This window comes from Myxocyprinus asiaticus, chromosome 29 (assembly GCF_019703515.2).
Source record: "Myxocyprinus asiaticus isolate MX2 ecotype Aquarium Trade chromosome 29, UBuf_Myxa_2, whole genome shotgun sequence".
Lineage (NCBI taxonomy): Eukaryota > Metazoa > Chordata > Actinopteri > Cypriniformes > Catostomidae > Myxocyprinus > Myxocyprinus asiaticus.
Genome location: NC_059372.1, coordinates 7,948,789 through 7,973,064, shown reverse-complemented (window position 1 = coordinate 7,973,064; position 24,276 = coordinate 7,948,789). Strand labels below are relative to the sequence as shown.

The 24,276-nt window shown below is 37.7% G+C and overlaps 2 protein-coding genes across 3 annotated transcripts in view; both read right to left on the bottom strand.

Moving 5' to 3' along the window:
- Window positions 1–791: 791 nt before the first annotated feature.
- On the bottom strand, window positions 792–10,773 carry LOC127420547 (cytochrome P450 2B4-like). 2 transcript variants are annotated; one of them, XM_051662922.1, is made up of 10 exons: window positions 10,636–10,773; window positions 8,875–8,960; window positions 8,071–8,230; window positions 5,325–5,477; window positions 4,612–4,772; window positions 4,324–4,497; window positions 2,436–2,577; window positions 2,001–2,188; window positions 1,720–1,861; window positions 792–1,629 (listed from the first exon to the last, which is right to left on the bottom strand). In XM_051662922.1, exons 1-10 carry the CDS (start codon window positions 10,640–10,642, stop codon window positions 1,439–1,441), a joined length of 1,404 nt encoding a protein of 467 aa, XP_051518882.1. In that variant the 5' UTR covers window positions 10,643–10,773; the 3' UTR covers window positions 792–1,438. The 2 variants fall into 2 exon arrangements, with proteins under 2 accessions (XP_051518882.1, XP_051518881.1); XM_051662921.1 differs by lacking the exon at window positions 10,636–10,773 and having other exon boundaries at window positions 8,875–10,138.
- LOC127420536 (terminal uridylyltransferase 4-like) overlaps window positions 10,372–24,276 on the bottom strand; it is a 49,020-nt gene continuing 35,115 nt past the window's right edge. The window contains exons 22-30 of the mRNA XM_051662900.1: window positions 23,115–23,292; window positions 22,468–22,515; window positions 20,573–20,655; window positions 20,229–20,344; window positions 19,665–19,819; window positions 18,280–18,383; window positions 15,147–15,723; window positions 11,843–11,995; window positions 10,372–11,333 (exon numbers count right to left, since the gene is read on the bottom strand). Coding sequence (XP_051518860.1) covers window positions 11,251–11,333; window positions 11,843–11,995; window positions 15,147–15,723; window positions 18,280–18,383; window positions 19,665–19,819; window positions 20,229–20,344; window positions 20,573–20,655; window positions 22,468–22,515; window positions 23,115–23,292 — 1,497 coding nt within the window. The 3' untranslated portion in view covers window positions 10,372–11,250. The remainder of the gene's footprint in view (window positions 11,334–11,842; window positions 11,996–15,146; window positions 15,724–18,279; window positions 18,384–19,664; window positions 19,820–20,228; window positions 20,345–20,572; window positions 20,656–22,467; window positions 22,516–23,114; window positions 23,293–24,276) is intronic.

Here is a 24,276-nt window from a genome sequence, read left to right as displayed (position 1 = left end):
GTGTACCATGTCATTCTTTCAAAAACCTTAGAGTACCATGTAAATAAACCTCATGAATATGGTAATCATTTAGTAAAAAAAGCTATTGTGTAATGCTATAGTCTTACATTCTATGTTAAATTCTATGTATCCATCCATCCACAGCACTAAACACTGACCTGTTGAAGCTGAAGCAAGCAGTTCGAAAACTGATGGCTGATCATTCTGAAGGTGTCTCTTTGAGTAAAGCGTGCAGGTTTTGCCCGCTCCTTCTCGAACCCAAAGTAATGAATGGGTACGCCTATGTCCGACAGCTCTTGGAGTCTATGCCTGATGTGGTGAGACTACAGGGACTCGGTGTCAGACATTCATTCTTCCCACTGTCACTACCTCAAACAAGACCAGTCTGGACAGTACCCAGGACTGTAGTTTCCAGGGGGGATGTCAAATCCCCCCTGGAAACTACACCCCAAATAAACAAATAATCCATAAACAAATAAATTATCAAAACAAGCAAGTACAACCTCCCAATATTTATACCATGATCAATGGAAATATGTAGATGCTTCAAGCCAAATCTATGCCCTTGACAGTACCTATTGTTTACAATGATTATCTCCACCATGGAAGGTGCCTAAATAACTTTCTACTAATCTGAACCTTTTTCTCCATTGCAATTCTCAACGTGATCCAAATGACCAATATTTCATACCACCACAAACTTTTTTATAGTGCCCAAGTTTAAATCAAGGAAACCTCACATCAATGTGCAAAATTAGGAACTGTTTAACAATAATTAAAATATGTTATACAAAGACTTAAAGATGCTTTATTTATATATTTAAAGAACACAAAAGCACTACATTTTTGTATGCAGTCATGCAAATGTCAGAAAAATAATAGTGAAATACAGACAGCAAACTGTGATTAGGCAACTCAGGGGTAATAAGATATATTAATACTCATATAGCATAATGCTATCATTGTATTTTAATATTTACATATCTTTTTTGACATCTGCTGCAGAATTATAGTTTACTCATTTGAGACACAAGAACCTGTACTTAAATGCATTTCTTCTACCAAAAGATATAGTGAACGTTATTTGATAAAACATTCAATACAATTACATTAAAACTTTGATTTTCAAATGTTTGTCGACTTGTCCACTTACATTTTTGTTGGGCATTTAGTACCATGACATCATCATTAGAACCTTACAAAAAATGCAACTGAGGCAACTCAACTATAATGGCAATATAACAATATAAATGTCAGTCACAGGGAGAATCTCATGAAGACATGTCCAAGTCAAGTCCAGGTGGGCAGAAATATGACCCTGTCATGTTCTTAACAGGCTTGGTGAGATTCACCCTGCAAATCTATGCCTTTGCCAAGAAAAGCTATGGGAACTTTAGAGTTCTCAACATTCTGAAGATGTTGGAAAGGTTACTGATGATCACTCTTTGGAACCTCTGCTGTGGCAGATGATGTTGAATGGCTGAGGAGAGCGAACCACACTAACAATCCCATCCATGTTTGGCAGTGGTTCGCTGGATGGCCATGAGAAACAAATTTGCTGTAGTAGAGAAGAAATGAAGAGGAAGAGCTCCATCTTTGCCAGGGTCTCACCAGGACATACCCTTGGACCTGATAAATGAAGATAAACACAACCAATATCAGCCTAGTTACGTTTGCGCTTGGTCATGTATACTGAATGTCACACACACAATGATTCACCCAAGGAGAAAGGTAGGAAGGCCTCTGGTTTATGGAAATGCCCGCTGTCATCTAAGAAATTCTCTGGGTTAAATGTGTCTGGATACTTCCAGTACTCCTTATCACTTAAAATTGCTGTTAAGTTCGTCAATATCTGAGTTTCCTGGAAAGGCAAAGTCAGAGTTTGTTAGCAGAAAGTTGTAATAAGTTAATACCAGTTGTAGAAACAGTTTTCAATTAAAACAAGCAGAACATGGCACTAACTTTCAAATCACTCCATCCATCCATGCTCCATTCATTACCTTGGGGATTTCATATCCTCGTAGTTTTACAGGCTGAGTTGTTTCATGAATTACGCCAAGAGGTACAATGTTTCCACAGCGCTGAATCTCATGAACAGTGGCATACGTGTATGGTAGTTTTTCACGGTCATCCATGCTGGGCAAGCGGTCGTAACCCAGCACCCGAACTATTTCTTCATGACATCGCTCTGGAATAAATAAGGCAATTAAAATAGGTTAGCAAGACCAACAGAAGAACCATAAATTGATCACTTGTGAACAGAAGTCTTAATTACAAGGGATCAGTTCCTTGGAAATCAGCTTAATATGCCAAGCAGGAAAGACCTTTGGACCTTGAATTGGGGTTACTTCCTTAAATCACTTATAATTAAATGTTCACATAAGAAGTTACAGAAGCTTATCTACATTATAATATACAAATGTATGACTTAGCACCTTGTACATCTGCATTTTGAATCAAAAAGATGAGCCCCCATCTGATGGTGGTCGCAGTGGTGTCAGTTCCAGCCACAAACAGATCGCATACTGACATCACCATGTTCACCTCATGAAACGTGGAGTTCTTATTTGACTTTTGCTGCTCCAAGAAAAAAACGAATCTCAATTTACCCAAGGATTGACCTAGAATTACCTGTCTGAAATAGATCTAGTTTCTAATGCAGTTTACTGTGATTTCTCAAACTAGGTCATGTTCCCGAATCAACACCCTTCTTAGTTCTGGAACAACACTTGTATCAACCAGGTTTTAGGGTTACAGTTAAGGTTAGACTTAGGGTTAGTGCTTAGGGTTATTTCAGTCTGATTTGAGATGTAGGTCTTGGTTAGAGTTAGGATTAGGGTAAGAATTGGGTTTAGGATTGATTTTAAAAGGAATGTTGTTCTAGGACCAAAAAAAAATATGTTGATCTAGGAACATGCCTTAAGGCTCATCACATTTACCCTTGCACTAAGAAATTCCAAGTGCGAAAAACAGTCGACTTCCGGTGGCGAATAATTTCCCTGGGTGAATTTCACATGAGATTCAAGTTTGGTGAACTCTGGCATGCGAATTTGCCATGTTGACCAATAGGAAATTGACTGTTTGGGCAGTGTTTCGTACATAGCTACACTGAGAATTCACAAAGGACGAGGCAATCATATGAACGGCAAGTTTATTTATTTTTTTTACTTCACTCTTTCAGAGTATAAAGTGCAGCATAACAAATCGGGTTGCCTGACAAGTAGTTTTTGTGGGTTTTGCACTCGCTTAACATCCACCCACACCTTCTTCACCTGCAGAATGTTACTGCGCAAAGGTAAATGTGACTGAGCTTTAAGGGGCCATTCAGACCAGACGCGTTCTTGCGCTAAAATTAAACACAACGCCTTTAACATGACATGGCAACAAAAAACACAGCGCTCCTGTACAAGATGTTGAAAAACAGTGAGGCATGCCACAACACTCAAAGACATCAGTCTAGTGCATGTTTACATAGAAAAACAATAGTAATCAGAGCAAAAACGCATTCGTATGAACGGTCCCTTAACAGGCAAAATCACTATTACATTTTATAGTAAAAAAAAAAAAAGAAGAACAAAAAAGAAAACCCATTCCCCCGTCAAATGAAGTAACAGTACCATTAAGACCTGACTGTACAGTTTCTAGGCCCAGTTTCCACCTGGAATTACTATGCGTCTCAGACGATCCGATCACATGTGGTTAGGTGAGACACATCGCTGTTTACACCTGATCACTTAAATGCATCTCCTGTGACCACTTGTGTTCGGGTTTGGAAGGGAAGGTTTTCTGTTTCATGACAACATACATCAATCACTATGTCAATGTGTTACTGCATGATAATAAAGCGCAATAAAGTAAAAAAAAAGATAAAGCGTGAAAAAAAAAAAACCGCTGCGCTGTTTCACGCAGATGCGGTTGAAATTTAATCTAAGAACAAAATGCAACATGTCAAGCAGAATTATCCATTGTTTTAGTGGATTACCTGTATTAAAGGAGCTTCAGGTGTTCGTGATTGTCATCTGTGTTGATATCAGACAGACTAAAGAAGATCCGTGAAGCTTTCTTGACTGTGTATGCAGCGGTTAATTGACAGGTGAGGGGTGGCCCTTCACTGATGCCGAGATGCTTACAGGACGGATTAGTGTTTACACCTCAAATGCCATCTGGTCACATGCGTTTTTGACCACATTCGTATATGTAACGGTTTAGACCCTGTTTAGACCTGTATTTAGGGCTGACCACATGTGATCATATCACCCAAAATGCATCTTAATATAAGGTGGAAACGGGGCCCTAGAGTGGTTTGTTATTGTGATATCTCACTTTCTCCATCTCCATCAGGTAGGCATCAATGAAGTCACGAGGGTTTTCTGGATCAAGAGATTCTCGGTGTTCTTTAACTGCTTCCCTGACAAAACCCTTTAACTCTTCAGCGTTCTGATAGATTTCCTGGTGTGGCCCAGGGAAGTGCTTAATGAAGGGAAGTAAGTTAAAAATCTGAAAAAGGAAAACAAAATTTTATGTTCCAGATTGTCAAGTTGTCCCATTCGACTCTTGCCCTTGGACAATCGTGTCTGGCTTGAACAAATCACGTTAAACGCTTGTTCATACCTGTCCAATAAGTGACCCTGACTGAATGATGTTTTCATTCAGGATTTTCAGAAGGTGTGCAAAGTGCTTGTTATCATAGTCGAAGCGATCTCCAAAGACAATGGAACAGATGATGTTGGAAACTGCATTTTGAATGGCATGTTGAGGATCAAATGGCTTGCCTTCAACAGAAAAACACTGTTAATATCTCTCAAGAATTGTTTCATACCCAAGACAATTTGAATAATCATAAATTTTTCTGAACAAGAATATTAATGAATCCTGAACTCTTCCTATGATGGTTCTAATAGCTGTTGCTTCCTTCTTTGCTACTCTTCGGACACTTTTGCTTACTGCTCCGTGCTTTGCTCCCTTGCTTTTGTAGTTTAACTTCTAATTTTTATATCAGATGTTCAGTACAGTGTTCAAACGACCTAATTAGGCACTCACACTAAAACTAGAGACTTTCGGGACTGGAATATTACAACCAAAAACTTTTTGTCAAAACGGTCTACCAGCCTCCTACACCCGGCAGTTTACATTCCTGAAACTGGACAACGCAGCTGCCTTTACACAGTTGGATAGGGGGAAAAAAAGCCTCATTTTGGTTTAAACTCCGCTTACTGCACAAACTGCCATAGTATGCTTCTGGCCTAAGACTCAAGAGAATGAGGTGCAAACTTCATCTAAACATTCAAAAACATATTCCAACAGGCACTGATATCCTCTGAAACCTTTTGCTTTGAACATTTCAGCAACCAGGTAACGTCCTTCTTCTGCAACACGTTCTTCCACCGACTTCTTCCCCAGGCCAAAATTCCTCAGCGTGTGAAGAGCAAACCGTCTCTGTTGCCTCCAGGAGTGACCAAATGTAGCCATTACTATACCTGAAGAGAGAGAGAACATACCTTCAGGAAACACTTTATGGAAAAACCAGTTCACACAAGCTTAGGGTGGTCAGGCTGGTTTTTGGAACATGATAGCAGCTAAGTTGGTCTACCAGCCCTAACCTGTTTTGACGTCCACCAGGTTAACTGCAGCCCCACCGGCTAGCAGAGTTGGAATCAACAGTAGCCAACCCTACAAGACTCCGACCATTAATAGACCTACTACGACCCAGAACGAGACTAGACTTCTCAAGGCTCAGACCTAGACCAGCACAAGACCAAAGACTTGTTTATGTGATCTTAAGCCAAAGACCACGTGACTCCAACTTTGCTGGATGGTAGTCCACCTGATCATCTATCTATAGGCTACAGGCCCGGGTATCATTAATTTGTCTGCGTTCCAGATTGTATTGCACCTGGCCAACCACATTGCCTGACCGCGAACGAATATGAACGTGTTAGACTCATGCCCACTACAACTGCATTGTGATACTCTTTTAGTACGGTCAATGGCCAGCACATGCACAGACAATGCCCACAGATGAGGACTGTGTCCGCGGATCAAGAAAATCTGGGATGCGTGGACTGCTAATGACAAAAGTTTGTTAAAAAGAAATTAGGTAGACCTATGACCAGCTGTATCCTACCATTGCCCAGATTACGAGGCTGAACTCTGGCCACCTTCAGGAAGTGCTACTTTTTTGTTTCTATTTTGGTTTTGTTTGAATATTCTTAATTTGGTCCAGCTGTTTTGTTCTTATTGTATTTTATTTCATTTTTGTTGTTTGTGTTCTCAATTTTGTAGTTTCTTTGTTTGGATATTAGCGAAATTACCAAATTTGTCTATTCTGTGGGCTGTGTGCTACTGAGCTCAACCCCTTAATTTGATGATTTGCTAAATCTTGTGTATATTGTGCCCTAGATGCATTATGTCCTGGGTTGGTTAAAGTGTTATCCAAAGGGCTTGTTTTTATTGTGTGCCAACTGGAGCTGTGTGCCCAAGGCAGGGAGGCTCATTTCTACCTCTCCTACCCCCTTCATTAGTGATGTTCTTCTTACTGAATACTATGCTTGTCACTAACATTCAACTCATTGTGTTTGCATGTACACATGTATGTGGGGAATGTGATTTCTGGCACTCATCGTCCCTTATGTTAGTTGGCCTCTATGAGGGTAAGCCTTAGCCCTGCAATTGTTTATATTGTGATTGTTTGTGATTTTCCTTTGTGTTGTGATATGCTAATTGCCCAGAAGATCTGGAACTTTACTTAAATATTGCATGTGCAATTACTAATGTTGCTGCTCTATTGAATTTGTATGTGCCATGATTTTAATTGTCTATTTGTTGTACCAAATAAAGAACCTTATTATTGTATTTGGTCAGCATGTCACAAGAGGCAAAGGAGGCTGAGCCTCCTCAAAATTGTATGTAAAGTTAAAGTTGTTTTTAATCGGTTTATCTACTAACATAACTCGGATGCCTTTTAATGGAAAAACATGTTTTTCCATTTATTTTTCTTTCAAGTGCAGTAGACAGAGTTTAAATTACTGTATGAATCTGTATGAATGCCAAAGGAGGCTGATGGCACAATGCCTCCTCTCCAGACTAATCAAAATGGATATTCAAGTAGAGCAATGTCAACTGTTTCCATTTAAAAAGCATCCAAAAAAGTCCAAGCGGAGGCTAAATGACATTTGCCTCCTCCTGCATTCATAACCAATCATTATCAGAGGTAACCATATAAGCCAATCGGGCTTTCAGTATCACGTTTACGCTTATCTAGCCTGCTTGTGGATATTGTGACAGGTGAAGAAAAACTTTAAAATATGCCAAAATATCGATGGAATAAAAGTATTGGAAGACCTAAAAACATGTCAAAGACTGAACAACATGATCATATATATATTTGACGCAATGAAGCAGTGGAGGATGGAGTTCTTCGACACGTACAGTTGGCCAAGGTGAGTAAATGTTACTGTACTTGGAATGGGGCCCCTCCATTCATTTATAAATGTTAGCATTGATAGTATTTTCACTGCATAATTTTTTCTGTTCGTTTGTTGTATTTACAAGAGCTTAGCTGATGAGCGGAAAGAGTATTATACATCTGTAGTTATCAAGACTATTTTAAGATATCAGGGGGAGTAAATCATTGGTGTACGGGAGCATAATTACCTGCAAAAAAAACATATCATATTACATGATACTTAGACCCACAGCTATCTTTTACTGGTTTGATCTTTCGATACGAATGTTATAATTTGCCTTCTCTGAAAAATCCGTCACAGGCCACCACTGATTGGACCCACATCTCTTGCCCTACTACATGCAAAACAAACCTATGTGAACTTTTTGGTTAAAATTGGGTATTCTTATTTATATTTCCCTGGATGAAATTCCCAGGGTTGCATTGTCGGACTTATTTGCTTAATTTAAAAATGTTATCTGGCATCGCTCTACTCTCTGCAACATGCCTCACTCACGACACGTCAAATAAGCTACAACCTGAAGCTGGTTTTTGGTTTTTAGCTTAATATGGCACCCTACCCTACTCATATTTCAAACAAAATTTCAGAACACCACGTGACTTACCATATCCATCAGTTACCCAGTTTAGAAGTGGTACAAGTGGTCTTCCGGAAAAAGATGAAGCATTCTGGACCAGGGCTTCCTTTGTGATCTGGACTGTATTCAAGACTATTGTTGGCTTTCTTCCGAGGTACACAGAGGACATCTCTCCATACTGAGGCATCTGGTCAGAAAAAGAGTTTAAAGCACTTCAGCACAAACTGAAGTGAGCGAGACACTGTTTCACTTGTGAACTACACTACATGAATTGTTGAAAGTATATGGACACTCAACATGGTGGTGATGGTTGAACATTTCAAAACCACTGGCATTAATTGGACATTGGTCCTCCCATTTTCTGCTGTAACAGCTTCCATTAGAATTTGGAACATGGTTGTGGGGATTTGCTCCCATTCAGACACAAGAGCATTAGTGGGGTCTGACACTATGGTTGGGTGAAGGGATCTGGCTCAAAGGTATTCAGAGGGATTCAGGTCTGGGTTTGTGCAGGCCAGTCAAGTTCTTCCACACCAGATTCAGTAAACAGTTTCTTTATGGACCTCGCTTTGTCCACAGTGGCACGACCATGCTGGAACAGAAAAGGTACTGTGCTTTCTACTTAAAATAAGATTGCATGGCTGTATGATTTGTTTATGCACCTGCTAGAGATTAGGTGTAGCTGAAATGGAGAAACCTGATAATTAGAAGTGGGTGTCCACATACCTTTGGCCATGTAGTGCAAGTTCCCACAAGAGTACATAAGACACAAACTGACCTGAAAATCAAGTCCTATAACCCTAAAGTATTACGGCTACAGCAAAGACTCACCGATCGAATGAACTCCATTGGGTTTTTCAAAAAGAATGGCAAGGTCCCCACAAAAGGCAGAGGTCTGGGACCAGGGGGAGTTTTGGCTGTAGAGAAATTAATCCTGAATGTTTCATACAGAACCAGAAAGATCAAGCCCAGAAACAAAGTTAGGCCTGCAGAATTCAGGTCTAAGTTCAACAGAGTAGTCCACATGGTGACAGATTAATTTCAGGATAAACACCACACAGATTGTGCTTTATAAAGTCAATGCTCAAGTAGGAGGAGCCCGTAAGAGAGAGAGAGAGAGAGTTTGACATGTCCTTTCATGTTTGTTGTGCAGTCACACCTGATCTGTCATCACTGTTAATGCTAATTGGATCTACATATTCAAAGCTTAAAATCTGCCTAGTTTCATATTTACCAAAACAACACTGGTTGCAACAAAACACTCCTCTCTCTACAAACACTAGTGTAAGTGAATGGATAAGGTTCACTCTTTGCAAAGGGGAATGAACATGGTTCAGAAGATTAGTAGGGTCAGTTTAGTAAATTAATGACTGACTATCTCAGAGATCTCTAATACTGTCAAATTGAATCTTCATGAAACTAAACCACAGCACAGTCAATGGAAACATATCCAACTTCCTAATCTTTTCTTCATTAATGTTATTATTTAAGAGGTCTGGAAAGGTGTGTAAAGGTGAAAACAAACAAACAAACAAACAGTAAAATTAGAGGAAAGGTAAAGTATGAACAAATTCTTGCAATCTCAAGCAATATTTTCACATTTTGTACCATATACACCCACTGAGCACTTTATTAGGAACACCTGTACACCTACTTATTCATGCGATTATCTAATCAGCCAATCGTATGGCAGGAGTACAATGCATAAAATTATGTAGATGAGGGTCAGGAGCTCCAGTTAATGTTCAATTGTGATCACAGTGATTTAGACGTGGCATGATTGTGGATGTCAGATGGTTTGAGTTTTTCTGTAGCTGCTGATCTCCTGGGATTTTCACGCACAACAGTCTCTAGAGTTTACGCAGAATGGTGCCAAAAAACATCTAGTGAGTGGAAGTTCTGCGGACGGAAACACCTTGTTGATGAGAGAGGTCAACAGAGAATGGTCAGACTGGTTCGAGCTGACAGAAAGGCTATGGTAACTCAGATAACCACTCTGTACAATTGTAGTGAGCAGAATAGCATCTTAGAATGGACAACACGCCGAACCTTGGACCATAGTGTTCCTAATAAAGTGCTCAGTGAGTGTATATATATATATATATATATATATATATATATATATAAGTGCATTCAAATCGTTTAACGCACACCTAGACGTGGATTATCCCGCTAATACCATGGCCACTTGCCAGCGTTGATTAGTTACAGCTATCATTTTTACAGCACAAATTTTGACTGGAAGAATGACAATAATGGTTTATTTTATCTACAGGTTGTTAGATCTAGAATTCTGCCCGTTCTAAATCAGACTCAGAGATAAAGTAGTGCAATAATAACACATTTATTTGAATGAATGAAATTATAAGTTGTACGAATAATTGGAAAAATGGACGTGAGTTTTTTGGAGACACCCAACACTCTTAAAACTGTGAATTTAAATACTCAATCCAGAAATAATAATAGCCACATAATGTAGAAAAGTTGGCACTCCTCATGACATGTAATATTTAATTCATATTCTTTGTCATTTTCACAAAAATGAGGAAAAACCAGCGTTGCTGACATGACAGTTGTAAAAGTGCCACTTACTGTTCATGATGAGGGGGAAACCAACCAAAATTCTCTAAACCTGTAAAATTAAAAAAATGATATTCATAAGTATGTCATATTTTGACCATACCAGTTCTAACACCATAAAACCCAACTTTGGCAGTAGACAAATCACTCTACAAAATAAAAGGCAAAACATAAGCATGTTGGTTTGCGTTTTCTTTATTTTTTTGGTCTTTTCTTGATTTTTTTTCTGATCTTTTTTTTTTTTTTTTTTGGTTCCTATTGGGAAGATTTTTGGCACTACATAATTATCTCATTGGGTGTTAAGTTTTATTTTCCTATCTAAACCTTTGTCCTTATGCAAGCAAAATAGGAATACAGCTAATAAAAATAAAGTGAATACATTTTAAATCCTTACTTTACACATAAAATAAAAACACTTTTTTGGACCCATCCAAAAATAGGGGTATTAAAATATTTGACATTTTGTATCACAATTTAATGTGATGATACACTGAAATAAAAGGAAAATAAGACATAAAAACAGTACAAAAATGATAAAATTCATTTTAAAAAGTCTCGACCAAATGATGCAAAGTTAGTCTTTTCTATAAACACGTTGGGCACTGGTTTAAAAAGTAAAGTGTCACTTCATTTCTTCTGTTGAATGTAGTTGAGATTGCCGTGCCGACCATGTTGAATAAGCGGGTAATGTTGATTTGACACCATCGAACCTGTAAGTGGGGCAAAAAAGAGCTGTTAAAAGTGGGCAATTGTCCCGATTTCGCCATAGCCCCTTTCCCACCTAGAGTTCTGGTACTCTCCAAATGGAAGGAAAACTTTTTAGAAGAACAACATTCCAAAGGAGACTTTTCCCTGTTATATTCGCACCCACAATACACCCCTGTGATGACAATATAATGTCGACCATTTTTCTTCTGTTGTTGCTCGCACGCATGATACAATAGTAACAACAACAAAAACAGCAACTCCGATGGAGGACGCTTGGATTGGAGATATGCTTTTGTTAGGGCTGTTTTACACAAACTGCTTCTTAAAGTTCCCTGTGCTCAAATAATGCAACAATGAAAATAAATAAATAAATAAATAAATAAAATTTCATTCATTTTCTAATGTTATTTTTTCCCTTGATTTTGGGGTGAAATAAGACATGTTTTCATGAGAGTCACCCTTGAATCTTGTCTGTTTTTTTTTATTTTGTACACACCTGAGACAATCATACCTTGTGAGATGTAGGGTTTGTTGGGCTGCTGTAGGTAAGTTGGCATATGGTAGGGCATGTAGGATGGAGACAATGAATACTGGGCAGCACTGTTGTGTTCCCAAGACCGAGAGCCCTGATTCACACCCCCAAGATGAGACACGAAACTAGGATCTGAGAGGATATACAGGACAGGTATGAATACACCTCTAAAACCCAGTAAAACCTGTTTCCATTGATCTAACAGAGGTGATGTCAACCAGTGGACCCAATACGCCCCGTGAGACTTACCTGATCTCACAAACACCACCTGCTCTTACACAACAAAACATTTTCATGAAAAAGGCACTGTACTTTTTTTTAGAATTGATCAACCACATAACATGTGACATATATAGATCAGCAAAGACTATTAAGCAGGAAATTAAGCCGAACGCAGTGTTAATTTGTACAAAAATCTTTGTCTTAGTCATAGTTTTAGTCTTTTGATGAAAATGTGCTTTAAAATTAGTTAATATTTCGTCATTTCACATTCATTCATTTTAGTCAGTTTACTCTGACTAAACTGGCATAGAACTTTAGTCAACTAAAATAATATCATTTAGTTGATAATAATGTGCAAAATGACAAAAATATGTGTCAAACTGTAACAGACCAAACTTTAATCAAATATTCAAACATTTAGGAAAAATCTATAAACTTTTTTCTTAATTTAAACATGTAGCAAATATATAAAAGTTAGGCTACATACAAAATACTGTGCAACTGTCCTGAAATAATAGCATATAATGAATATACTGCAGTGTTAGCTACTTTTTAGAAGTTAACCTAGTGTATTCTGAATCCTTCAGAGTTATTTATTTTTTGTGTTTAGCCAGTTAAGGGTTATTTACGGAAACAGCGTATTCACGACGCATGTTATGCATATTATGACTAGCGCGTCATTTAGTTCACCTGTTCATTCGCTTCATTGTCTGTGCAGATGTAAGTTGTAATATTACATAAATGTTGTGGACATAGTGATTAATCTCTTACAGTTGTGCTCAAAAGTTTGCATACCCTTGGAAAATTGGTAATACATTTTTAAAGAAAACATGAGTGAGCAGGCAAAACACATTTCTTTTATTTCAAAATCATTGCCAAAATATCACAATTTCTGCCAGGGTGTGCAAACTTTTGAGCGTAACTGTATATAAATAGGATGTGTTTGAGTGAGGTAATTAACAAGTTTTAAAGCGGTTCATTTTGCTGTTGTTTAGCACGTCAACAAACATTTACTTTGGTGATTTTGTTGATGAGATTAACACTGGCAGAGAGGGGCTTGATTTAGCTATTGGGATTTGATTGGATGGAAACACGCTAGGCTATAATATTACTGGTTGATATTTTTTTTAAATCAAAAGTTGTTTAAAAGGTGAAAAAAGTGACATTTTAAAGACAATTAAGAATATTTTCCAGGAAAATTCGCATTACTGTCATGAAAAAAAAAAAACAATTCTCATTACTGTAACACAGTTATGAAAATCATCCAGTGCAAATGCATTAATTCTTTTATAAATCAATATAAATTAAAATCAGTATAACAAATACTAGGATTATGTAAACTTACAATTGCCCCATACAAATGTACTTTACAATTTCAATTATGTTTTCCACATTACAGTAATTCAAATATATATAAGTATGAATTGCTCTTTAAAGTTTTTGTGAGATTCACCCAGAAATATGCATTTTGATGAAAAATAATAATAATAATAAAAAAAGAAATAAGAGTACCAAATACAAAAAAGGGGTCAATTTTGATAGAAATAAAATAAAAAAATACTATGCAATTGTAATATTATAGCATATAATTACAGTTTTTTTAAAATATGAATTATATATTAAAACAAAAATAGAGTCAGCTTTGAATTCGTTTTTTTCTTCTTTTTTGTATATACTATACAATTATAATATTACAGCATATAATTACAGTTTTCTAAAATATTAATTATATGTTAAAACAAAAACAGGGTCAGTTTTGATTTCATGTTTTTTTTTTTTTTTTTTTTTACAAAAAATACTATACAATTATAATGTATAATTATAGTATTACTAATTATGTATTAAAACCAAAATAGGTTACATTTTTGTTATGTTGTTTTTTTATTAAAACAATACTGGAAAATTATATTTTAGTAAATAATTATCATATTAGAAAATATTAATTATATATTAAAACTAGAGCTGTCAGAATAAATGCGTTAGCACATGATTAATAAAAAAAATGTAACGTGATAATTTTTCTTAATCATGATTAACGCACTGACAAGTTATTACACTGACGTACACACCACAGGGCCAGAGCACTCCTACCAAGTGGAGCCTACAAGCTTAGCATAAAAGCATAACGCGGTGGTCCCACAGACATTCTATGGGTGGTACTGTTGTAACACGCTAGCTGACCATTACGCTCTCTCCTATGATAGAGCTGCGAAGGTTGTTATCTCAGTAAATGAAAGAATCTCTGACAGCACTTCCCTGTCAGTGATAAAATGATGGAGAAATTACCTCTTAGCTCTATTTGATGTACATAACAAGCCCAGATGGGACTTGTGATAGATAGCAAGTATTTTTCAGCCTTTGTAAGTGTGTTTGTTTGCAAGCACTTTACATGGTGAGTTCAAAAAGGCACAAAAAGGCAACTCTGACGTTCTGACGTGAATAATGAACGCAGTCTACCGAGAGATTAATATTGTGGAGGATGAGAGTATAAGGTATTTAATGCCCATTGCAATTAATACTCAACCTATGTGGGGACTAGTTCTTTCAATTAGTCAAACTCCCAATTAGACTTTGTAAAATGTTTAATGTTACCAGAATTGGTGCTATTTTAGTGCATTTCTATCTTTATATTGTGGAAAGCTTTGTTTGTTAATAAAGCATTTTATTGCTACATATTGTTTTGTTTTCTTTCCTTAAATGGACATAAATGAAAGAAAAGAAGTATATGTAGTATATGTAGTGTCAAATTTCAGTACTTTTAAAATGTGCAATTAACCGTGATTAACTACAAAAAATTATGCGATTAATCGCGATAAAAAAATGTAATCGACTGACAGCACTTATTAAATCAAATATAGGGTCAATTTTTATTTCATGTTGTTTTTAAAAACACATACTACATAATTATAACATTACAGTGTATTATTATAGTATAAAAAATGTATTCATTATATATTAAAACTATTATAAAACTGTATATTTATAAAACTTTTAGAAGTACTCCTACAAAACACGCACACACACACAATAATAAGTGATTGTGAGCACCACATCCATTTACCTGTCTTGTTTACTGTGCCATTTCCAATGAGTGCACCTGGAGTGAGATGGTGATTGTGCCAGTGATGCCCCCTGTCTCTGCCCGGGCCCCCGACCCCACCGGGCACCCGCCCCGTTGACGGCTGGGCGAAAATGATGCTGGGGTCGTTGAGATTCATAGGGGCAGGACTCACCGCCTGCCCACCTCCGTTCCCGCCCCCACCGCGAAGCGCAAACTTCAGGCCAGGAGTCGAGGCATGCTGGCCGGGGTGGGTGGAGCTCGTGGAAGCCCCAGTGCCCTGGATGATGGGGCCGTGGACAGGCCAGGAGCCCGCGGTCAGGGCGGGTTGCTGGGTGTGGGAGGGCAGGAGACCCAGTGCAGAGAGCCCAGTGTGGTGGTACTGGCCTGGGTGTGAGTGTGGGAAGCTGAAGATGGGAAGTTGGACCTGTGAAACCTGCTTTTGTTGTGGTTGGGAAGGTTTGGGGAGGCCAACGGTGGTAGAGGAGGATAAGGAAGGATTGCTGTTCTGCGGCGAAATGGATGCCTGGCTGTACGGCGACGGCTGAGGAGAGTAGGGAGGAGTCTGACGTGTATCAGACTAGACAAAGACATTGAAAACAGATTGGAATGGAGTTAATACTTTGTAAACTTATGAGGACGAATGTTTTGATCCTAGATTAATGGTAGGACAGGCCAACATATTGAATATTTGCAATATATTTGCCATAATTTAGTTATCAATAGCATTTTAAGCAACACTGTGAATAAAGTGATGACTTTAATATGCTTTTAATTTGATCAGTTAAATTTCTTTAAAAAAAAAAACATGCCAGCAGTTTGTTACGTCCAATTCCTATACAAAGTGTTATTTTGAGTCTTTTGTCTGACAATTACTTTACATTATATTACAACTTTGTTGTCATGACATAACTTTACTTTAGTAAGCGATCACACTTACAAATGTAGTCAGAAATTTACATACACCTTAGCCACATACATTTAAACTCAGTTTTTCACAATTCCTGACATTTAATCGAAGAAAACATTCTCTGTCTTAGGTCAGTTAGGATCAATACTTTATTTTAAGAATTTGAAATGTCAGAATAATAGTAGAGAGAATTATTTATTTCTGCTTTTATTTCTTTCATCACATTCCCAGTGGGTCAGAAGTTTACATACACTTTGTTAGTATTTGGTAGCATTGCCTTTAAATTTAACTTGGGTCAAACATTTTGGGAAGCCTTCCACAAGCTTCTCACAATAAGTTGCTGGAATTTTGGCCCATTCCTCCTGACAGAACTGGTGTAACTGGAGTCAGGTTTCTAGGCCTCCTTGCTCGCACACGCCTTTTTTAGCTCTGCCCACAAATTTTCTATCGGACTGAGGTCAGGGCTTTGTGATGGCCACCTTGACTTTGTTGTCCTTAAGCCATTTTGCCACAACTTTGGAGGTATGCTTGGAGTCATTGTCCATTTGGAAGACCCATTTGCGACCGAGCTTTAACTTCCTGGCTGATGTCTTGAGATGTTCCGTCAATATATCCACACAATTGTGCTTCCTCATGATGCCATCTATTTTGTGAAGTGCACCAGCCCCTCCTGCAGCAAAGCACTCCCACAACATGATGCTGCCACCCCCATGCTTCACAGTTGGGATGGTGTTCTTCGGCTTGCAACCCTCACCCTTTTTCCTCCAAACATAATGATGGGCATTATGGCCAAACAGTTACATTTTTGTTTCATTAGGAAAGTAAGATCTTTGTCCCCATGTGCACTTGCAAACAGTAGTCTGGCTTTTGGAGCAGTGGCTTCTTCCTTGCTGAGCAGCCTTTCAGGTTATGTCGATATAGGACTCGTTTTACAGTGGATATAGATACTTGTCTACCTGTTTCCTCCAGCATCTTCACAAGGTCCTTTGCTGTTGTTCTGGGATTCATTTGCACTTTTCGCACCAAACTATGTTCATCTCTAGGAGACAGAATGCGTCTCCTTCCAGAGTGGTTTGATGGCTGCGTGGTCCCATGTTGTTTATACTTGCGTACTATTGTTTGAACAGATGAACATGGTACCTTCAGTCATTTGGAAATTGCTCCCAAGGATGAACCAGACTTGTGGAGGTCTACAATTTTTTTTCTGAGGTCTTGGCTGATTTCTTTTGATTTTCCCATGATGTCAAGCAAAGAGACACGGAGTTTGAAGGTAGGCCTTAAAATATATCCACAGGCACACCTCCAATTCAGTACACCTCCTATCAGAAGCTAATTGGCTAATTGTCTAAAGGCTTGACATCATTTTCTGGAATTTTCCAAGCTGCTTAAAGGCACAGTTAACTAAGTGTATGTAAACTTCTGGCCCACTGGAATTGTGATATAGTCAATTAAAAGTGAAACAATCTGTCTGTAAACAATTGTTGGAAAAAATACTTGTGTCATGCACAAAGTAGATGTCCTAAACAACTTGCCAAAACTATAGTTTGCTAATATGAAATCTGTTGAGTGGTAAAAAAAAATTGTTTTAATGACTTTAAGTGTATGTAAACTTCTGACTTCATCTGTAAATCACACATATTGTTTACATCTTGTAGCTATACTTTTAAAAAATTGCATATTTTTAATTTGTAAAGTTTATTTAATGGCTCCATTCACTTCCACTGTAAGTGCCTTACTGTACCTGTGATTTTTGCTTTTTTTTTTTTTAATAAATGAGGGACGAGTCAAAATGTATTTTTTGTGGAAATCAGCATTATGCCACACATACTGCTGATTGAGCTTGTATTGAACCCGGAACATTCCTTTAAAACCTAACTAATAGATATTGGTATGTAAATATTGCTGTTTATTATTATTTACTATTTGTTTTGGAACATAATATAAATTAGCAAATTAGCAAACAGCAGTTTTCTTGGTGTTTAAGTTAATAACAATTAGTCAAAAACATGCCTTGATAATTTTTTACGACATTTTTACTGTATATTAGCTATTGCATTAAACATTTTGAATCAACAGATAGTTTGGCCAGAGCAAACACTGAAATATCATTATACTGTCCATATTGAACATAATGAATATGGAGTAAAAAGGCTGAAAAATATCTAGATTTAATTTTTGACATATATACCCCAGCCCTTGTTGACTGTAGAAGATTTTAGTCCTTACACATTCAGAGGGCTGTCTGTTCCGGCCGACCCGATCCTGGACTGAAGTGCCCTGAGGAATGGGGATGGATTGAGAGCATGCCATCGTTCGGATCATGTGAGGGACTAGAAAAACAAACAATCAGAGTTAAAGGCTGCCCTCTGCAGGTCAAACCGCTGATAAATATTAACAGCACTCCTTCTATGGAGGTTGAATTTCTATTGGCTAATACAGCTTTTACAGCAGGAATTAATTAACAAAATAAATGCTTGCAAATGCAAAACCACTATAAAGATAGATACTGCTTAGTATACACTGTATACTGTCTGCTGTTTTAAGTAATAGTCTGTTAAACATCTTATAATGTGCAGATTAGGGTTACAACTAACAATTACTTTGATAATCGACTGATCTAACGATTATTGCAACAATTAATTATTAGCTCTTAACCGACAATTCAGCTTGTGCTTCGAGTTAAGAGGTGGTATTAAACGTGCTTCCTAAACATAAAAAAAAAAAGAGGATGAAAGAGGACAATTTTTCTTTTTAAATACCTCCAAATGACCTTCACTGAATTACAGAAACAAATACATGAGGATTTTATTAAGTTTAATTCAGGGAATAATTAAAAAAAAAAAAAAAAAATCTTATTGAGTGTTTGTGTCTTCAAAAAATCTGTATAGCAAGATTAATTGGCCTGAGAATGAACATACGGTGGTAAATATTTAGACTTGTTTTCGGAGAATATACTGTATCTTCAATATAAGTGTATTTTGTATTTAAGTGTATTTTGTCACTTGTTTATACTTTTGCCACTGCAGCAAGGTAAAATATACTTATATTCAACATTCAACATTCTCTGAAAATAAACTGTAATATTTTCTGCACTATAGCTCCTCGAGTAAATGTACACTGTTTTAAAGGATATTTAGATATTTATATAGAAAACAAGATTTAGAGTTTGTGCTTATTTAGATAATGCTCTTCCTTATTATTTGAACTTCAATAAAGGGTGCATTAAAGATAAAATGCCGGGATGTCCTTTTTTTGTTCAAGTATTGCTCCAGCGGAACGGCAGCTCTGCTTTATTTCACGACAAACTTTCACTATGTGATCTACATCACCTTAAGCTGTTTGGAAAGTTTGGAGTGTGTCTGGACTGTGAGCTCTTGACAGGCACTCGAGCAGCTGGACACTATTACCCTGCAGCACTCTCGTGCATCATCAGTAGAGTTTCATATGATCTCATGTTACATCCATTGAGGAAAAAACAACTATTTGACAACAAAAATATTTGTTGACAATTTGTTTTATTGTTGACATCGTCGATAATGTCAACTAGTTTCAGCCCTAGTGTAGATGAATGCTGCATAGTGTAAATCAACGGGAGATTTTCAAACTTGTACCTGGTCCAGGCGCTCCTCTCTGCCGCAGGTGTTTGTAATCAGGACAGTCTCTCCTCACGTGACCCATATCACCACACTGAAAACAGCGTCTCTCTCTCGGCTCTCTCTCCTCTTCTCTAACCTCCTCCTCTCTCTCATTCTCCTTTTTCTTCATTCTGAAAAAAAGAAGAAAAAAAAAGAAGGAGAGCTTAAAATTTGTTCTAGCTCTAAAATCTCATCGGATGATCCATGTCCACAGCCGCTGTAAAATCAACATGTAATTGCACATTATTGAATTCTACATTAATAGAGTGACTGTAAACAGACTACAGTTATGTTACTGAACAATATTACTTTGCAGAAGAATTGTTAATTGTTTATTATAAATAAAATTGAATACATTGAAGATTAGTTTCTTAAGTCATATCTCTGTTGACATTTTTTTTATAAAAGCAAGACACCACTCAAGGCTCTGCATTACAGTGATTTTTACCTTTATTTTTGGTTATTTGTATAGTAAAATCACTCTGCCTCTTATGGCTCACTGCTTTAATATATATTTATATATTATAAACAAACACTGACCTGCGCCTCTTTGGGCAATCCTTCATATAGTGACCGATCTTCCCACAGATCCGACAACAGCGGTCATTAGGAGCCAACTCACCATCTGTCAACACCTTTGAGTCAAAGAAGTAATCCTGAAAGAGAGAGAGAGAGAGAGAGAGAGAGAGAGAGAGAGAGAGAGAACATTAGACTCTGTGTTTGAATGTATAGAGGATGAGGGCTGTAGGTCACAAGCCTCAGCTGAGATGATAAATGAAGGTCAATAGCACATTTCTCTCTAACACTCTAAACGACACTCAAGTGCTTTTACTGAAGTGAAGCTTTAATGCATTTAGCTGTAAATGACTGTGTTTGTGACTCACTGCCTCTGTTCCAGGCTGAGGGTAGAACGGGGTGCCGAACAGCTTCCTGCCGTTGATAAAGGCCTTCATGATGAAGTTAGTCACTGTATAGAGAACAGATCGAACAAGTCAGACACAAAGATATACTTGGGTCAATGACGTGCCAGTTATTTTTTTGGTCCAAGCCTATTAATTTATGAAACCCAGATGACTTGAATACCTTTTTATGATGGACATGCTTTTCGTTTCTGAACCAAAATTCGTTTTTTGTAAGACTTAAAGGGGTAGTTCACCCACAAATGAAAATTCTCTCATGATTTACTTGCCTTTAAGCCACCCCAGATGTGTACGACTTTCCTTCTTCAGCAGAACCGAAGTGAAGATTTTTATAAGCACATTTCAGCTCTGTTTGTCCATACAATGCAATTAAAAGGGTGCCATCAGACTGCTGGCTGTTCGACAGTCCAAAAGGCATACTTAGGCAGCATAAAAGTAATCCAAACAACTCCAGTTGATAAATTAATGTCTTCAGAAGCAAATCGATAAGTTGGTGTAAGAAACAAATCGATAATTAAAACATTTTTAACTTAAAATCTTTCATTCCGGCCAGCGCTGGATTGCTGTTTGAAGTGACCTATCTCTCACGTGACGTTCGTTCCTCTGTTGTATACAAAGCGCGTGCTTCCGGCTTCTCGCATGAATTGCGCTTATGTCACTGATGCGTTGACTGCTGGCAGGAAGCGATTTTTTAAAGTTAATAAAGTTTTAATTATCTATTTATTTTGGGGGGCCTGGGTAGCTCAGCGAGTATTGACGCTGACTACCACCCCTGGAGTCGTGAGTTTGACTCCAGCCAGGTCTCCTAAGCAACCAAATTGGCCCGGTTGCTAGGGAGGGTAGAGTCACATGGGTAAATTCCTCATGGTCGCAATAATGTGTGGTTCTCGCTCTCGGTGATGAGTTGTGTGTGGATGCCGCGGAGACTAACGTGGACCTCCACAAATGCGCTATTTCTCCACGGTAAACAAGCCGCGCTCAACAAGCCGCATGATAAGATGCGCGGATTGATGGTCTCAGATGCGGAGGCAACTGAGATTCATCCTCCGCCACCCAGATTGTGGCCACTACGCCACCACGAGGACTTAGAACGCATTGGGAATTGGGTGTTCCAAATTGGGGAGAAGAAAAAGAAAACAAATTGTCTATTTATTTTTTACCTGTCAGTTTGCTTCTGAAGACATTAACTGATCGACTGGAGTCATGTGGATTACTTTTATGCTGCCTAAGTATGCCTTTTGGACCATCAAACAGCCAGCAGTCTGATGGCAACTGTTTACTTGCATTGAATGGACAAAAAGAGCTGAAATGTGCTTATAAAAATCTTCACTTTGGTTCTGCTGAAGAAGGAAAGTCATACACATCTGGGATGGCTTAAAGGTAAGTAAATCATGAGAGGATTTTCACTTTTGTGTGAACAAACCCTTTAAATGTAAAAAAAAATAAAAAAATGTCCAAGTGGTGTAACCATCTAAAAGTCATAACGAAAAAAGTAAGTCTTGTTAGAAGTTTGAAATTCTTGAAAACCCCTAATGCACCCTTAAAAGAATAAGAAGTCTTGAGACATTTTATATATATATATATATATATATATATATATATATTATTAAAATTTAAAAAGATTTGTCCAGCACATACATTTCCTTAAGTGCCAATGTGCATTTTTTTGTTGTTGGTGGTGGTAACACAATTTGACATTTCCAGAGATTAAATTAAATTAAACACAAAGATAAAATTTCCAACAACTAGATTAATAACGATTTTGTTTTCATTATCTTGAAAATTCTTATTTGTCAGTGGCCCATTTACAATAATTGCTGTTTACAGTGAAAAACACTGTAAAATGGTTTTCTGCTTACTTTTGCGAGAGACGCCAGCACCGAGGTTATGGTTCAAATCAAAGGGATCTGTCATTGGGAAAAAAAAAAAGCAATTTAAAGCCAGAATATATTTTTTGTCTACATTTATTGCAACACGTCATCCTAAACAAGTAAAATGCAACATATTTTCAATGTCAATTAACTTTCCTGTCCTCACTGAAAGCAAAATTACAGCACAAAGAAACAAAATCTTAGAATATCAGAAAATATTTGATTGTTTATGTATATGGATGTAGATTTGTGCCATAAGTATTAAACATAATTTTTCACAAAAAAAAATTCTCAAGTTGAAAGAGAATTTGAAAACAATCAAAAATCATTCTATGTTAAAACTTGCTTAATTAATGTTTTTCTACAGTTCCGTTGAGCTCCCAGAGTTTCCATTTATGCTGTACAATTTTTGTTTCACATTCTGACACAAACCTCTTGCGAGGCGGGGCCTAATAGGGGTAGGTTTTCATTGGCTAGTGAGTTCTGGGGTGACAGTGCCATGATCTTAAAGGAGGCAGTACACCTCCAAAGAGATTTTACTGTGGATGGAGCTACCCAGCATGAAACCAAGCAACCAACAAAACATCTTGTTGTCAATTTACTAAATTGTGCACAGATTTGACTACAGTTCCAACCTTCGATTGCGATGCATTTGGAGGTCCACTGCTTCTCGAATGTGGTGAGGCGCTTGTGTTGTCGGATGGAGATGACATGCTCTTTAAAATCAAACTCTTCTGTGTAAAAACGCAGCAGGCCGAGCCACAGCTCTCCAACTGTCTCCTTATTCTGATGGAGCTCCGGAAGACGCCTCCACTATACAAACACAGAGAAAAACCTAAACATGCTGCATGTACTTGAAACTGCATTGAGCATCATCATTTGTCATGCAATGACCTTTCCGGTCACTTAATCAATTGTCACCTTTAGACAATTAGCTTCTGATAGGAGGTGTACTGAATTGGAGGTGTACCTGTGGATGTATTTTAAGGCCTATCTTCAGTGCCTCTTTGCTTGACATCATGGGAAAATCAAATGAAATCAGCCAAGACCTCAGAAAAAAAAATTGTGGACCTCCACAAGTCTGGTTCATCTTTGTGAGCAATTTCCAAACACCTGAAGGTAACACGTTCATCTGTACAAACAATAGTACGCAAGTATAAACACCATGGGACCATGCAGCCATCATACCGCTCAGGAAGGAGATGCAGTCTATCTCCTAGAGATTAATGTAGTTTGGTGCGAAAAGTGCAAATCAATCCCAGAACAACAGTAAAGAACCATGTAAAGATGCTGGAGGAAACAGGTAGACAAGTATCTATATCCACTGTAAAACGAGTCCTATATCGACATAACCTGAAAGGCTGCTCAGCAAGGAAGAAGCCAATGCTCCAAAACCGCCATAAAAAAGCCAGACTACAGTTTGCAAGTGCACATGGGGACAAAGATCTTACTTTTTGGAGAAATGTCTTCTGGTCTAATGAAACAAAAATCGAACTGTTTGGCCATAATGACCATAGTTATGTTTAGAGGAAAAAGGGTGAGGCTTGCAAGCCAAAGAACACCATCCCAACCGTGAAGCATGGGGGTGGCAGCATCATATTGTGAGGGTGCTTTGCTGCAGGAGGGACTGGTGCACTTCACAAAATAGATGGCATCATGAGGAAGGAAAATTATGTGGATATATTGAAGCAACATCTCAAGACACCAGTCAGGAAGTTAAAGCTTGGTCGCAAATGGGTCTTCCAAATGGACAATGACCACAAGCATACCTCCAAAGTTGTGGCAAAATGGCTTAAG

What these genes read in the sequence shown, in the direction of transcription:
- LOC127420547 (XM_051662921.1), bottom strand. Translation starts at nt 9,069, where the DNA reads ATGTGGACTACTCTGTTGAACTTAGACCTGAATTCTGCAGGCCTAACT. An exon ending in CAATGGAGTTCATTCGATCG is followed by an intron (nt 8,231 to 8,874) that starts GTGAGTCTTTGC and finishes TTTTCTGACCAG; the next exon opens with ATGCCTCAGTATGGAGAGAT. An exon ending in CAGGGTCACTTATTGGACAG is followed by an intron (nt 4,498 to 4,611) that starts GTATGAACAAGC and finishes TTCCTTTTTCAG; the next exon opens with ATTTTTAACTTACTTCCCTT.